The 15,915-nt window shown below is 37.0% G+C and overlaps 2 protein-coding genes across 10 annotated transcripts in view; one reads left to right on the top strand and one right to left on the bottom strand.

Moving 5' to 3' along the window:
• Window positions 1-325: 325 nt before the first annotated feature.
• On the bottom strand, window positions 326-9,474 carry LOC306847311 (uncharacterized protein). 8 transcript variants are annotated; one of them, XM_079381190.1, is made up of 14 exons: window positions 9,251-9,474; window positions 9,038-9,106; window positions 8,852-8,920; window positions 6,829-6,853; window positions 4,508-4,594; window positions 4,085-4,233; window positions 3,882-3,998; window positions 3,730-3,772; window positions 2,885-3,620; window positions 2,686-2,749; window positions 1,974-2,051; window positions 1,787-1,888; window positions 1,134-1,704; window positions 326-951 (listed from the first exon to the last, which is right to left on the bottom strand). In XM_079381190.1, exons 2-14 carry the CDS (start codon window positions 9,095-9,097, stop codon window positions 728-730), a joined length of 2,325 nt encoding a protein of 774 aa, XP_079237316.1. In that variant the 5' UTR covers window positions 9,098-9,106; window positions 9,251-9,474; the 3' UTR covers window positions 326-727. The 8 variants fall into 8 exon arrangements, with proteins under 8 accessions (XP_079237316.1, XP_079237317.1, XP_079237314.1 ...); XM_079381191.1 differs by having other exon boundaries at window positions 2,885-3,617; XM_079381188.1 differs by having other exon boundaries at window positions 9,202-9,253.
• A 1,494-nt stretch (window positions 9,475-10,968) lies between these two features.
• trioa (trio Rho guanine nucleotide exchange factor a) overlaps window positions 10,969-15,915 on the top strand; it is a 104,918-nt gene continuing 99,971 nt past the window's right edge. For both annotated transcript variants that reach the window (XM_079381124.1, XM_079381123.1), the window contains exon 1: window positions 10,969-11,224. In XM_079381124.1, the coding sequence (XP_079237250.1) occupies window positions 11,167-11,224 (58 nt within the window). In that variant the 5' untranslated portion in view covers window positions 10,969-11,166. The remainder of the gene's footprint in view (window positions 11,225-15,915) is intronic.

The raw sequence follows: 15,915 nt of genomic DNA, 5'->3' as shown, positions 1-15,915 counted from the left end.
TAGAATATATATAAACACCTAATAAATAACATACGTCACAAAATACATAAAAAAAAAACACTCTTATCCCAAGAACAAAATTAACAGTTAAAAATCTACTTTATATGATAGGTGTATCCAGTTCTGTGTTCAGCTTTTCACACAAATATTATAATATTGGGATTTTGAAAAAAAAAAAAAAAAAAAAAATCAAATTTTCTTTATTTACAAGGGTTTGGCACTATGTGTTTAAAAAGTGTTATACACGCCACACATCAAAACCAATGTCAATATATTAAATAAAAGAGGAATTATTGAAAAAAAAAAAAAAAAAAGGACAGCTAAAATTGGGTTGAACTGTTTATTATTTTCAATCATCTTTCTAATTAAACCATTTGAACAAAACCCATTACAGTTTATAGTACACAAACCAAACTAAAAACACAATAGCAAACAGGCTACAAATCTTGACAAACTAAAAGCAGTGAGAATTTAGGTAATAACTGAAAACAGTATGAATGAAAGAGAGAGAGTGTGTGTGTGTGTGTGTGTGTGTGTGTGTGTGTGTGTGTGTGCGCGCGCGTGGGAGCCCTGAGATGCTCCAGCCCTCAGTGACCCTGCAGAGGATAAGCAGTATGTATGGATGAAAACAGTATTCCATTTACTGAAAGATTTTTTTTTTTTATGAATTACATTAAGATGATCAATCACTGTAGACTATTGTTAAGCTATAACCATAAGCCTAACTTTATCTACGAGCCACAAGCTCAAGAAGAGTTGATGCAATCTTGTCGAGACTGGTGGAGCTGGATGCTTCTGGAGGGGGCGAGGATGATGGGTGGAATGGGTCATAGGGTTCATCGCCTGGGTGACAGTCACTCTGATGAGACCTCTGCTGTGCTCTTCCAGCATACATCCTTGCTTCTTGTAGAGAGGTTGGTTGAAAGTGAACAGGAGGCTTGCCAAAGCTCTCTGAAATCAAGATAATCACGTGGAATCAATCAGAAGTTTATATAGAAGATTTTATATACAAAAACTGGTGCAACTTCATAACACTTCAAAACACTGTAATCACAAGGTTATTCCTTGGCATCTGCTCTTCAGGAAGACTAGTTTGCCCTTCAACCATTTGAAAAAATTGGATGTATGATTACCTTGAAAACCCCTCTCAGCATCTGCTGGGCCTCTGTTCTCAAAACGCTCTAATGAACGTCCTTTCTGATGCTCCCAATTTCTTTCAGGATCCAAATTTCCAAAGCCTCTGTAATCATTATAATATCTTGCCTCTTGAGTATTTCTTGGAGCTTCTGCTCTTGAATAATCTTCGAAATGTTCCTTTTGTCTAGGATCTTCTTCATAACGTCTCCTCTCTGGAAGGTCTCGTGGGGTCTCTTGTAACATCGTCTTTTGAAATCCTCTGGGATCACCAGCATACGGCCTTGCTTCTTGAAGACCACTGGGATAGCCATCAAATCGTTTTGACTCTTTGTAATCATCTTCATAACGTCTGGGCTCTCTAAGACCTCTAGGGTCATCCCCAATTTGTCGGGCTTCTCGAAACATTCTAGGGTCATCTCCATATTGTCTGGATTCTTGGAAACTTCTGGGACCGTCATCATATCGTCTGGCCTCTTGGAAACCTCTCTTTTCCAAATGCATGCCATCTGGGTCATCCCTTGTCTGCTTCACCCCTCTATGATCACCGACAGGTTGTGAAGTATGACCCTTTAGATGAAGGACAACAAATAGATAATTATTTAGACTCAATTAAATGAGAATCATTCTTAGCAGATGACACTGTGCTTACCCCAGTACTTCTGGATTTGTTTTCTTGAAACTCTTTCAAAACTGTGCACAGCTTTTCTTTAAGAAATCTGGCTTCGTCCATATTATCAATCTTAATGTCATTCTGTAATTTAAACAGAATATGGTCAAATGAAAACTCCAGTTTATCAGGTAGTCTTTCTCATGTTTGTCAAATATTCAGCACTCACAAGTATGTCCAGAACATTTTCATGTTTTGGATTAAGATGGGATGTACTTCCAGAATCCACAAATTGGTTATTTAACGACTGTAAAAAAAAAAAAACACAATAAGTATTCCAACAAACACCAAGTTAATTTATATCACCAACATAATGGAGCTACAGTGGGTTAGTGCATAGTCTAGCCACAGTCTTCATCTGACTGATGAAGTATATATATATATATATATATATATATATATATATATATATATATATATATATATATATGACACAATGTGAGATTGAACATTTGAAAGATAGACTACATGTGGTACATCACTCTGTCATGTATGCGGACAACAATGAAGCCAACTGTACAGTCCACGCTAGAAACAAAGAACAGCTACAATCACATTATGTTTTTACGTTAAGGTACGAATTAGTGAATTCCTACAGTATTCCTACTAAAATTACTGGAATTTGTCTGCAATATTATTGCATCATTAGTCTGATTTCACAAAAATGGACTAAAGCATTTAAATTACATTTTAACAAGCAAAATTATTGCTTTAGTCCAATTAAGTGCACGTAAATTAAACTACATCTAAATGCAGTTCATGACAAAGTATATCATAGGAATACCTATACACTATATTTAAAAAAACAAGTTATCTTAAAATAGCATTTTATACACCGTTGAGTTGCGTGTAAATAAGAGTAACTGTCTTTGCAGTTTTACCGGAGGATTTGCTCTAAACGGTGCTCCTCCTGGTTTCTCTTTTAGGGTGGATTTATCTGAATGTCTGAAGAAAAAAAAAAAGGGAAACATTAAAGACAACAGCCTTATATAAATTTTTGTAGAAATACACCCATCAAATTTCATAATATTGAGCAACGTATTTTCTGAATGTGACGACATGAAATGATCAACACGTCACCTCGTATGTGCGTGTGCTATTTCCTCTGCGGTAGCATCAGAGAATCTGCTCTTCTTTTTCTTTTTAGCTGGAACTGCTTCTTGTGAATATACTCTTGGATCTCTGGATTTAAGCATAGTGGGGTAACCTTGTACCTCATTAGCTTTGTCCCAAGGCCTACTGTGCATTTCTCTGACAGTCCCCCTTTTCTCCTCATTAAAGCTTCTTCCTTGCATTGACATGGGATTCATGGCCGGATTTCTCTCTTCATAATCTGCATACAGCCTACCTTCCATTTGCTCTTGCTGATATTCTGATGTTCCCGGGCGGATTCTGAGGTCTTTGTCATTAAATCGATTTATTTTACCTCCTGAGAACTGTCCTCCGCCAAGACTTTCTCCTTCATAGTCTTCTTGAAATCTCCGTCCACCCTGGTCTGCATAGGGCCTTGCATGCATTTCTCTTTCAGCTCTTTCAGGATAATCATCACCTCTTGAGTGTCTTCCTCGAATGTCAGCATCTTCGTAAGGTTTTTGATGTCGGTTTTCTTCTGGATAGAATTGTTGGTGGATTGCGTGACTTTGATTATTAGGACTATTGTACTGGTCATACTTATCGCCCGTATAATAGGGTCTTCCTTGTCGTTCTTCATCTAAGTATGTCTGTTTTTGAACCCGTTCAGGGAAAGGTGGCTTCCTAAGAGAGTCTTGTCCATAGTAGGGTTGTTCATGAACACTGGCCCCAAAATCATTTCCTGCTTGTTACAAAGAAAAGGTTTTGTTAAAAAAAAAGGGAATTTCATACAAAAAATAAATAAATTCTATTCTATGAAAAATCAGCTGGTGATTAAAAGGTCAAATATTCACCTTGGAAAACATTTCTGAATTTCTCTTGAGGTCTTTTGAGTGCCTAAAATTAAATTACAGATGAATATTAATAAATATTTCTGTGTGTTCCATCCAAAACTATTCAAAATAATACACTTTTACAAGCAACAAATCCACTAAGAACATAATACCACTGGCTTTCCCCATCCCTCCTGCTTTTCGACTACTGCAGCTTTGGCTCTGGCAACGAGACCTGGCTGTTTCTGATTGTTGTCTTGCCATGTCACCAAGTCTGGTCTTTTCAGCTCCTGCCAAGACAGATCAAATGCCAACAATTTATTTCACTCTGAACAGTATAAGGGTAAAAGTATAACGAGGAACAAAATCACCATACCAAGTGTTTTTGTCTGTGTTTCCGTCCAACGATATGGGCCACCATGCTGTAAAGGTCCATCTCCACGACACACATTCGGCACTTGTACTTTAACACAGTTTTGCCATCTTCAGTGACATGATCTGGAATCTGTATCAGGGAGTGGAGACCTGAACAAAAAAAAAGGAAGAGTGAGTGGTGCATTTCAATTGAAAAAGATATTTTGAAAATGTCTGTTTATCAGCCATTCAATAAAAGCCAATGGGGTCCAAATTCCAATGTTATTTTGGATGCCATCTTCTTTCAGTGTAGGTGATGTTACGTGAGGTGGGTAAATGATGACAAAACTTTTATTTTTGGGTTACCTATCCCTTTAAGTCCACTTTACCCAAATATTTTAATTGTATGTTAATTTGAATGGTTTTGGCTATGAAGTCATCTTACCAATGATGGGCTCATCAAGATTCAGGTATTTCAAATATTCTATTATGTCTGTCCATTCTGGCAGTGGAGGTGGTCTCGGAATCTCTCCTATAAGGACAGAATCAGCTCATAAAACAATCATTTCAGAAGTTTACAAATGTACAAAAAAATATATTCTGTCTAAAAGATCCTATATTTCTTTTACTGCAGCAGAGTCTGAAAATACACCCACACTGTTGTAAAAGGTGCATTGTCACGCATTGTTTTTATAAGCTGTTTCTACCCGTTTAAACAGGTCAGATCACAGTAATGGTTGGTTTTTTTTGCAACCACAGTGCTACCACTAGGTAACCACAGTGTATTAAGCTTTCAGAAACATTTCCACAAATTAGCTGATGAAGACTCCTCTCTGTTAAAAAATGTTGGTGTTTGCTTCAAAATTGCGTTTCTATTTGACATACTATCAAACAGACAAGAAAAAAATTCATTTCTACAAACACCGTTTCTGCTTAAACACATTAATCTAGATTCTGGGGCTTTTTGGCAGGTAAAGCAGTTCTTGAGTCATTCTTTGTACTGGTATATAATAGCTATTTCCACCATATCCGTGCTGAAACCTCTTCCATCAGAATCCAGGGAGTCCATCTAATTTTCAGCCATCATGAAAGACGTCACTTGTTGAATGACAATCTGCTCTCGAATTGTGGAATAACGCTGAAACAAGACCAAACTATCCAATCCACTTTAGAATCCATATTAGCGTCCAGATCTCTAGAATCTAAGAAGCTTTTGGAAAATCTTCCAGCATCAAGGTCCAGTAGTTTCATAGCAAAGTGATCTTTCATAGTGCAAGAAACAGGTTTTGCCCAGGTGATGAGCTGGTACATCGACTGTACTAGCATTTACAAATTGCCATGGCAAAACAGTATCCCCAGGATGGTGACCAGTCCAGATGCTATAGAAATTCATACTTATCCTCCCGTGATACTGTCCATACACGTAATGTGTATGGCATGCTTACTTCTGTTGTCCTCAATGCCTGCTTTGGTAATCACCAATTTGAAAGGGGACACTTTGAAGTTGAAAAAAAAAAAATAAAAATCTGCTGAGCACACTGGAAGCATTGTGCTATTTACAGCATGTATGATGTTTTTTGGGGAACAAATTTACAAGTTTATCATCTCGCACTGAACAAAGAAAAATATAAAAAAATATACTGGAGAGCACGAACAATAAATTGAACCATAAGGTCCTGAAAGTTAGAATTTTACAGATCTATAAAGATTTGTGCACATCATCATTACTACTTTTTTGAAACATGTCCTCATAATCTTTAAGTTATAAACATGATTGCAACATCAAATGTACACATCAGAGAAGAGAAGCCGAGACAATAAGATTGTCCAATAGCCAAACGAGTTTCAATACTTCCCAACAACCGGTCACCTACATGAAACGATCGCAGTGGGCCAATCAAATCCTGATAAACAAACTCAAGTCCCATTTTTTTCCTCATTCAAGAAGCTGTATCATTCCGATACACGGCATAATAGGAAAGAAAAGAAGGTTGGATTTTCCATTGCATGCCCAACCTTACACGCAAAGTTGAAAAACTCACCCATGTTCCCCTTAAAATCCTGAAACAGATTCAGGTCTTATTCTTTGAATAACAAAAAAAAATGTTATTCCTGTTTTTTAAATCTTCCATGGTTTCACTGCAAATATAAAAATCCACTTAATGGATAAAAAAAAATCCAGGTCTGTGTGATTCCAAAAGGATTATGTTTCTTCTTTGTCTTCAAATCCATGACAGACAAAAAAAAAAAAAAAAGTCTTCTATTTTGTAGGTCTTGATATCACTTTAAGGACAAAAATCAGTTCTTGTGATGATTCCTATCATCAGTGGTGAATCCTGTGAGTTTTATAGCTGCAATGTCCACACATTTTGATGAGAGAAGGACATCCTTCTCTAAGGAAACCCTTCTGAACTTATGAGATGACACCTGACAATCTGAATACTTACAAACTCCTTGAGATTTCTGTTGAATTTCCTGATTTGATACAGTATGTATGGTTTTAAATAGCACAATTTCAATATAATCTCAAAATAAATAAATAAAAGTAATTAATTTGATTTCAGGACATTTCATATAATCTTATTACATTGATGATAACTCTGTCTGAACAAAATTTAATCGACTTCTTTTTGCTGAACACAATAAGGACTAATCACAGGAATACTATAAAGTAATTTGTTTTAATAAATCCAGCAGAATCAGGGGCCGTGAGATGCCTAGACATTAGAAGTAATTCTGGATAAAGTTGTGACTTTTACTACTTACCTTGTGAAGCTAGGGTGTCCTCTTTCTTTGAAGAGATAAACAGTGGAGGAAAAACAGGCACAGGTGTTTAAACATTTTACTTATGTGCACTTCATAGGACCTACTTGCAATGCTGAAATAAAGTAAACAGAGGTTAATAACACATAAGCAACAAAGTGTTGTGACGGTAGAGGTAGATGGTCCAAACCCCAATAGGGGGAGACCTTTTATCACTGGCCTCTTGATTAAGGCACTTTACCCCAGGTGCTCTGTGGAACCCATATTGTGCATCATTCTGGATAAAAAGTTCAAGTTTAAAGAACCGCAAGTATGGTTATGATGAAGGAAGTATTGTGTGTGGGAAAATGAATCCAAAATTTTCCAGAAAAAAACTATAAGGTTGGGTTTTAATTAAGAGGAAATAAGATGAAAGAGGCATTTCATAAAAAGTTACGTCATGATGGATCTGTAAGAGCTGAAAAGATCTGAATGAGAATGTTCAGAGTCCAGTCAGAACATTCTTGATACAAGTCATTCAAAATAACAAAAACTTGAAAATGTGTTACTGGCTTTAAGCAGGACTCAGTATCCTGTGCCATTTCATAAAACAACCAAGTGATACAAGAGAAGTAAATTTGGCTTATTTTCTGTCCAGCCCTTTGTAGCCAGTAGCTATAATGGCACAGCAGTCACCACAAAGGATACACAAAACAAATAACATGGTAAGATTTGTACGGTCAGAATTCCCATTTGACCACACATAAGTATAAACTATTTCAAATGCACAAATCTGAAATCAAGCTGAATATATGACTGTGCTTGAGGAGTGTCACTCAAGTATCTTCACAAGAATCTCACAAGCTTTGGAAAACCAAAGGAACAGCTGAGAGACTTCAAAAGAAAAGCTGTGCAGTCTGACTCCCGGAAACACTGTGGCCAGCCAATCAGACTGGAACTGGTAGATTTTCACAGCTCCTACCATTTCAGCACGCAGCATCCAATCATCCTTTAGCAGTCTTGTGAAGAAGCATATCATCTTGCTGCACCAACAACAGCCATATTGGCTATAGGCTGCCAAACTACATCACATTTTAGTGCAGATTACAACTATTTGAGTAGTGTGAGGATGCCCTCAGACTAAAAAAAAAAACAATGCAATATGTGGCAGTGCTCTTGAATCTTCTCAAATATGCAGAAGTGTACAAGAATTGACATGTCGTTTCAAGCAGCTCCATCTGCTCTGGAGATCGAAGATCCATGACAAGGTTCAATGACAGATCAAATCAAGGGTTTTGGGATCGAAAGCCTTGTTAAAGCAAAAAGATAAACCTCTAAAATGATAAAGTGCATTTGGTCCTCAAAATGAAATGTAATTGGACTGGCATCTCACTGTCTTACAGTAAAGACAAAGGCAAAAATGTAATCAAAGTCCAAAACACTCCAGTAATTTGCTTTAAAAGCAGAAGAATGAGTAGTTTTTTGGACTGGTAAAGAAGTGCAGACATAACCCGTATACAAGGTCATAACCTGTGTATACGTGTCTAAGACAAGAAATGAACAGGCAAGATGTTGTTCGCTGGTTGATCTCTATTCATTAGAAATCCTAAAGTTGAACGAAGCAGAAAAGTGAGTAAAACACCACATTGAAGTTTTATAATCTGAAACCACTTGAAATATTATACCTCAAAACACAAATACTAAATTATATATGTACTACCAGTCAAAAGTTTGGAAAAATAAAATATTTTCAATGCTATTAAAAATCTTTTATGCTCACCAAGGATACTATTTTTATGCTATTTGATCATAAATACAATAAAACATTGTGAAAAAATACTACAATTTAAAAGAATAGTTTCTATTTACTATATTTAATAATGAAACGTATTCCTGTGATGGGCAGAGCTGCATTTTCAGCAGCCCGTTACATGATTCTTTAAAAAAAAAAAAACATTCGAAAATGCTGATTTGGTGCTCAGTTACCATCAATCATTATTTGTACTCCTTCAGTCACAACACTGGATTTTTTTCTCCTTAACGTTACCTTCAAATGCTGTAATGTGGTCACGTGGATTTTGTAATGCGTTTCTCCCCGTATTCTTTTATCGCAGATCTGAGGAACAACATTTATCAATATTAAGTCCCACAGAGCTAGGTCAAAGCATTTACATGAAGTTTTAATAAACAAGCTCAACATTAATAGCTGTTTTTGTGCACTCGGATCATTTACCGTGCAGTCAATGAAGCTGTTGGCCTGTTCATCGTCGTACACCGTCAGTAAATCGGCCATCTTTCGAAACTAAAATAAGACACGGTGTTGTGTTATTAAGTGCTATTCCCACAGTATGTTCTTGGTCAAGCCATGAGAAACCATGAATCAAGTAAACGTATTACACTTAGCATATCAAATACATCTACGTAATAAATCATATTTGCGACGCACCTACTGTGAAGCAAGAATTATCACAAGATTACGCGAATTAGTGATCTGTGCTTTTAATGCACTCAACACGAAACTATTTTCTTAAACGTATTCTTCTTCTTTCCGGTTTCTTCTTGAAAAGTAAAAACAAAAAGCGGTGCAATGAAGTGTTTCCCCCGTTTGGCCACTTCCTTAGTCCTCGACTTCTTCTGTGGTACAATTCTCTTTGCTGCAAAAACGTTCGTACTACCTCTAGTGGATGGGTGACAAATAGTTCGTCAAAAATCAAAATTGTGTTGTTCCCAACCTGTATGACTTTCTCTTTTTCTGTGGAACATAAAATTAAATATTACGTACAATTCAAGCGAGTAACAGCCTCAGTCACCATTCACAATAAAATGCACACATTGAAAGTGATTGGTGACCGAGACTCATTCTGTTAGTGTTTTACATAATCTTTTGTGGTCCACTGAAGAAATTCATGCAGGATTGGGACAAATCAGATGACAGATTTTTCATATTTTGACTGATTTTTATATAGATGAGCTAGAAATAGCATTCTGTTCAAATGCAGCACACATTGGTTATCTGAATCCTACGCAGTTTTCTCCACCAGATGTCGGTGTGATGCAATAAGTGAAGGCTTCATGACATTTAGAGACAACAGGGAAAAATAAAATACAGCAACTATACACAAATACTTTATGCTCTACCTCTCTTTTACAATTTAATTTAAAAAAGATTGATAAAATTATCAAATAAAAACAACAACAGAGGAACTTTAAAGCATAGTGGTGGCCAAAATTATCACAACACTAGTATTTTCACCAAAAAAGGGTTTAAGTCAGTTATTCCTATCTTTTGCTGTAGTGTGTCAGTAGGAAATATCAGTTTACATTTCCAAACATTAATTTTTCATAATAATCCAGTGAGATTTTTGTCTGACAACAGCCACACAAAGATCAGATCTGATCATCATCCAGTCTGTCTGGAATGACATGAAGAAACAGAGATGGACTAAAACCAGAAGAATTGTGGCCACGACTCCAAGATGCTTCAAGAAACCCACCTGCTTATATATGAATTGGATATATATAGCCTATATTTAAGGTCTTAATGTATGTCCTGAAAAAAAAATGCAATTTCTTTTAGCATTTCATATTATCTCATGTTTTATAATAATTAATGTATTATTTCATTGCAGTCAAGCAAATTGTGTACTTCAAAATTAAGAAAATCCATTCACCCTCACTCATAAAAAAAAAAAAAAAAAAACTAAATAAAAAATAACTATTTGTTGAGTTGCTACAATGACAGTGCCTTTAGTAAATTGGGGCAGAAATGACCAGAAGAAAATATGAGAGTGTAATCATTTTAATAAACTATTGGGGCTTAAGTCACCTCATTGTTTTGTTTAAATTATACAGCAGAAATGGGTTTACAAAAAACTTTTATCTTTGAGAGAGATGATCAATTCCGAGAAGACATCTTTGGTACATCAATTTGTATTTTATAATAAATATAGGATCTATCATAAAGACGCTCTGTAGTGTCAAGGGAAAGTTTCAAAATCCATGATATTGTACCTAAAGCAAACCTCATTATGGGGCCCATGAGGACCCAGTTAAGGTCACTGGAAAGGGAAAAGGCAGGAAAGAGGCTTTTTCGGAAGCAAACTCCCGCCCCCTGCCGTCTTTCCTGACTTTCGGTCTCAGCTACGCTCGGGAGAGCCGCCGGCCGGCGCTATTAATGTGTGTTACCCAAGATGGAGGAGGTTTTGTGATGTTCCCCAGCACTCAGAAGTGATCCTTTTCCCGTCCGTGTCAGATTCCTCAGACACAGGGGCGGACATCTTTTCTGAATCCTCCTGCCTGTGGGGGAAATAAAGAACAACTTTAGGATTTGGATATTAGTTTTTTGTGTTTTTCGCCACAGCCATGAGCTCGGGGGAAGGGGCCGAGGAGGCGGCTGATATAGCGACGTTCTTCAAATCTGGTAAGCGAAGCTCGCGAGGCTGCTCTGATTGAATGGCGCGAGGCCCCGCCGGCTGTGGGACATTGTTTGTGCACTGGCCCCTGTAGGGTGGGTGGGCAAGCTGGATCGTCCTGGACATTTGCAGTCGATTTTGTACCATATAATGCATTAAGTGCAAAAATCGCTACTATGCTGGTCTGACAACTTACATTAGGTTGAAAATGTGCTTTATAACAGCCCAGCTGGACAAATATCTGTTGGTTGTGTCGTTAGCTCATGCGAGCCATTGGTTAAAGATTTCAGATAGATATTTACAGAAATCACTTTAACTTCTTATAGATTTTATCCGCTTAGTAAGGGATAATAGAGATCATTATGCTAAGTATATTTGGGTCAATCGTGCAACTTATTGATAAAGAGCTTGTAGCTAGAAATAAGGTTAGCTGAAGTGTTGTGCAGGCCACCTTCTGCATACATAAATTAATACTCACAGATACAGTTTTCCCCCACAAACCTCCATGAAGTCCATTATCATCTTTAGTATTATTTTCAATACTGTAGTATCTTAGAGGCAGCCATAAAAATGAAGTAAATTCAGAGTTTCAGTCCTCTTTATGCCACTTTTAAATGAACTGTTATCGAATATAAATGAAATGCTGTTATTTTCAAACACAAGGCTGTCAGTTAGCCAGACAGTCAATAATATACGAAATATCAGACGGATCTGAGAATCAAATGTAGTCAGCAATGTAAACAATGACCTGGCGTGGCACTCTCTAACTCCCTGCTAACTAGCTAGCATGGTGTGATAGATTGATGTGGTGAAAGGCTATTTAATACCACAGCACGTAACGTTATAAGGCCATTATTCATGTAAAAGACATCGGCAGACACGATTGTGGTTATTTCGGTTAGATTTAGCTACGAAACAGGATTAATCGGTAGCCTGATTGATCATGTAGCATTTGGTTGCTAAGTTAGCAAAGCTATTCCAGAAAGATTGATGACACAATTACATAGCCTTGAACTAGCTTATGGAATATTATATTCATTTTAATCAAATATTAGATTGCTTTTTTGTTAGTGAAGATGCAATGAGGTATATACAGGAAAATAATCGAGAGCTATCTGATGATGATGTATACAGTATTGTATATCATACATATATAGAGAATGACACACATCTTACTGTTTTTCTGATAGCAGGATCTACCAGCCCTGGTTAATCATTCACAAGACACATTTTAATGCTTCTGCAGAATGCATTAAGGAAATATTTAGTCCAAGACTAGGTCACAAAGTCCTATCCTGAAGAAAACAACATCTTAAACCAGCCTAAGCTGGACTGTTCAGGCTGGCTTCACATGGATTCTGGGACTTTCAGTTTGTCATTCTGGGGGACCAGCTTGTTGACCAGCTAAACCAGTTGAACACCAGCTTGGCAACCACCTTAAATAGAAAATCAGGTTATAACAGCTTGTTTTTGTTGGGTAACCTTCTCGAAAGTAGACACGTATTTATTTTGTAAAGTATTTCTCTAAATTATGTGTTACATCAAATTTGACACAAATTGCAGTACCCTTTTGAGATACAAGCAAAGTGGTTTTGTTTTGGTTTAGGTAGTGAAACCACAATTGGAAGTACTGCATCTTTCTGTTTTCACACCGGAAATCTTTGGTTGTTCCAGAACCCTCAAGAGGCTTTTGGTTTTAAGCATCTTGCTTCTTTTCAGCATAGCTGCTACGTTACGGTTTAATATTATTACCCATTTTACAGCCTCTTGATGTTTGTGTTATTTGTCCCGTCTGACTGTATGAGTAAGTTCGGTCTTATTCAGTTTTTGCACATATTAGTGTACCGTCATGTTTGAACACGCAGTAGCTCACAGACCATGTTTCTGTCTCTAACCCCACTTCCTCACCCTTGTCCTCACTAAACACATTGACCCCGTGTTTATCATCCATCAACATGCCATAGATATTAATCTTCTTGTCTGCTGTCTAATAAATCAATGATGATACGCACTACAGTTCAAAAGTTTGGGTGGGTTTGATTTTTATTTTTATTTTTTGGAAAGGAATTACTAATTTTATTCAGCAATGGCACACTAAGTTGATCAAAAGCGACAGTTTCCACAAAAATATTAAGCAAAACAATTTTTTTCAACATTGATAATAACAAGAAATGTTTCTTGAGCACAAAATCATAGTGATTTCTGTAGGATCATGTGACACTGAAGACTAAAGTAATGGCTGCTGAAACGACTTCACAATTTTCACCACCAAATGGAAATGCAAAAATGACTGTTTTCAAACATGTTTCTCAAACACTTTCCATCTGCCATTAGCCCAAACAGATCACCCCACCCCCAAACACGTGCCATTGGTTGAGCCATATATAATTGATCATCCCACTACAGGGCTCCAGACAAAAAAATCGAGTAAGGAGCCATTGGCTCCTATAAAAGAAAAACGTAGGCGCCAAATTATTTTTTTAGGTGCCACAGAATAAAAGTGGTTTATTTTATTATTATCATTTTATTTTTCCCCCCTATTTTAACATTTCAATCATTTTGTCATGTGTTTATGTCTTATCTTTTCTAGGCTTTATCAGCATTTTAATCCATCTTGTAGATGATCAGGTCGACCGGGGGACTAAGGTTCACTTAAAGTGTGAATTAAATGTCTTTTACAACTTGAAATATACAGTCACAAAGAATTGTTCATTACATAGAATCTGTACCAATATCATGGACCATAAGCATCACTTGGCAACTGAGTGCAGTGCATCCTATAAATGTTGTCACGTCTTTCACACATTCAGTCTGTTTTTCTTCATTAGTAAAATGCAATTTTATAGGAGGAGTTGAATCATGTACAACAGAATAAGTAAAAATATTAATATGCAACAGCGCATGAATATAGCAAAACGCTCCTCTTTATAGTTATTTTTCTAGCTGACTGATGAGTTTATGGACACTGAGTGGTTATTCTGAGGTAAATGTATTACAATGCAATGTTTACAAGCTTTATACATTTCCTCAGTTTGAAACAATGAGCTTTTACATAAAACATTTCAGTAAGTTGTACTATAGGCTTTCTTATTGCCTACCTTTTGATCATGTTCATTTCATACTATAGTAGTAAATGGAAATATATAATGGGTTCACTTGCTTTAACTGAGGTGCTAAAGAGATCGCGCCTGAGCATTAAGTGCGATACTCTCCGCTCGCGCGATCCGGACGCATACACGGACCGTGTGGACGCGGGGTACTGGTGTTTATATTACCGAAAGTGTGCGCTTGTGGTCCGCATTAAAGAGCACCCAAACCGCATCATTTGAATTTCGTAGCATTTTAAAGCTGATACTTTGTTTATTAAAAAGTAAGACAGCACAAAGCTTTTTGCGATTACTGGATGGCAAGTGCGCTTCAAATAACAGGAAGTCCATGCATTAACAGAACACAGCATATAGACTAAGATCTCGATAAGAAGATCGACCGGACAAGTGTAAATGCATCTGGTTGTTGAAACCACATATGGTAATTTTACTCCTCCCATAATATTAAAATAATAGACGTGTGAGAGCGTTTTATAGGCTATATGGCATGTTATAGTCAGATATGACAGCGCAATGCAACAAGCATCACCGCGGATGAGTAGCGGAGTATTTCTTCAGCAAGCGACGCGCAAACTGAATGAACCTGAAAGTAAGCCGCAGACGCTCAACACACAATCTTCTTCATTAAAAGTAGCGAGACTAGCCTATCTTTCCAGTGCTGATGCCGCGCGCTCTCTTGATATTGAAATTAGCTGATAATTAATAAAATTATCCATTGCTTTCATTGACGTGAACTCCGTTATATTTGCATATGAAGCGGGAATTGAAGAACGGATTTATATCCGTTTTGCGAAGACACATTTATGTGGCCAAGTGTAAATGGGGAAACGTTTTAAATCATATAGATATCCGATCAGAGAAAATGCATGAAGTGACCAGGTGTAAACAGGCCCTTTCAGGTCTCTCTCACTGCGTTCAGCAGACTGTGTGCGGCAGAGACGAGGACTGTTTGAAACTCTTTTCCAAACTTTGATGCGCACCGTCTTATGTAAGTTTAATACGTGAACATAACAAAAGATGTGAGCGCAAAACAATCGGGAAAAAAGTCCTTTCATGCAAATTATATATAGTCGCCAGTGGCGACCTCAGCAAAAACTTCACTCGCAAATTAATATTTTTGGTCGCAAATGCGACCATTTTAGTCGCAGTTTGGAGCCCTGCACTAAATAATTGCATTCACAATGTGTATTGTTGCACATGAATTTGATCTCATTCTAATGTTTATGAATTGAGTATTATAAATGAGGGAGCATGTGCTCAAATCATCTCCATAAGGGCTTTCCACACAACCTTTCCAGCTTTTCGTCACGTTTAGCAAATATGACACTCTCCAAAGACAGAACCTCAAGAAATGACAAATGTGCCAACCTCAAAACCAGTTCAAACACCATAAACACCTTTATACAGACCCAGATAACGTGTCTTTCGTTAGTCAGTTATATGTTATTTTAAAGAGAAACCTCGCAACTCAGTAATGCCGTAATGCAGCTGGCAGATTTCACGCACACTTTGGGAATGGAACCCAATGATTTATAGTGGTGTCAAACTAGGACTGAAGAAGGTTTTTTTTTTTTTTACTTAATTGCACATCA

The sequence above is a fragment of the Barbus barbus genome (assembly GCF_936440315.1).
Source record: "Barbus barbus genome assembly, chromosome: 27".
NCBI classification, from domain to species: Eukaryota; Metazoa; Chordata; class Actinopteri; order Cypriniformes; family Cyprinidae; genus Barbus; species Barbus barbus.
The sequence above is the reverse complement of the archived record's forward strand: the minus strand, read 5'-3'. Positions and strand labels throughout refer to the sequence as shown.

Coding starts and splice junctions, on each gene's coding strand:
- LOC306847311 (XM_079381188.1), bottom strand. CDS start 9,237: ATGATTTATTACGTAGATGTATTTGATATGCTAAGT. Junction 3,773..3,881: donor AGGGATGGGGAAAGCCAGTG/GTATTATGTTCT, acceptor ATTTAATTTTAG/GCACTCAAAAGACCTCAAGA. Junction 3,621..3,729: donor ATTCAGAAATGTTTTCCAAG/GTGAATATTTGA, acceptor CTTTGTAACAAG/CAGGAAATGATTTTGGGGCC.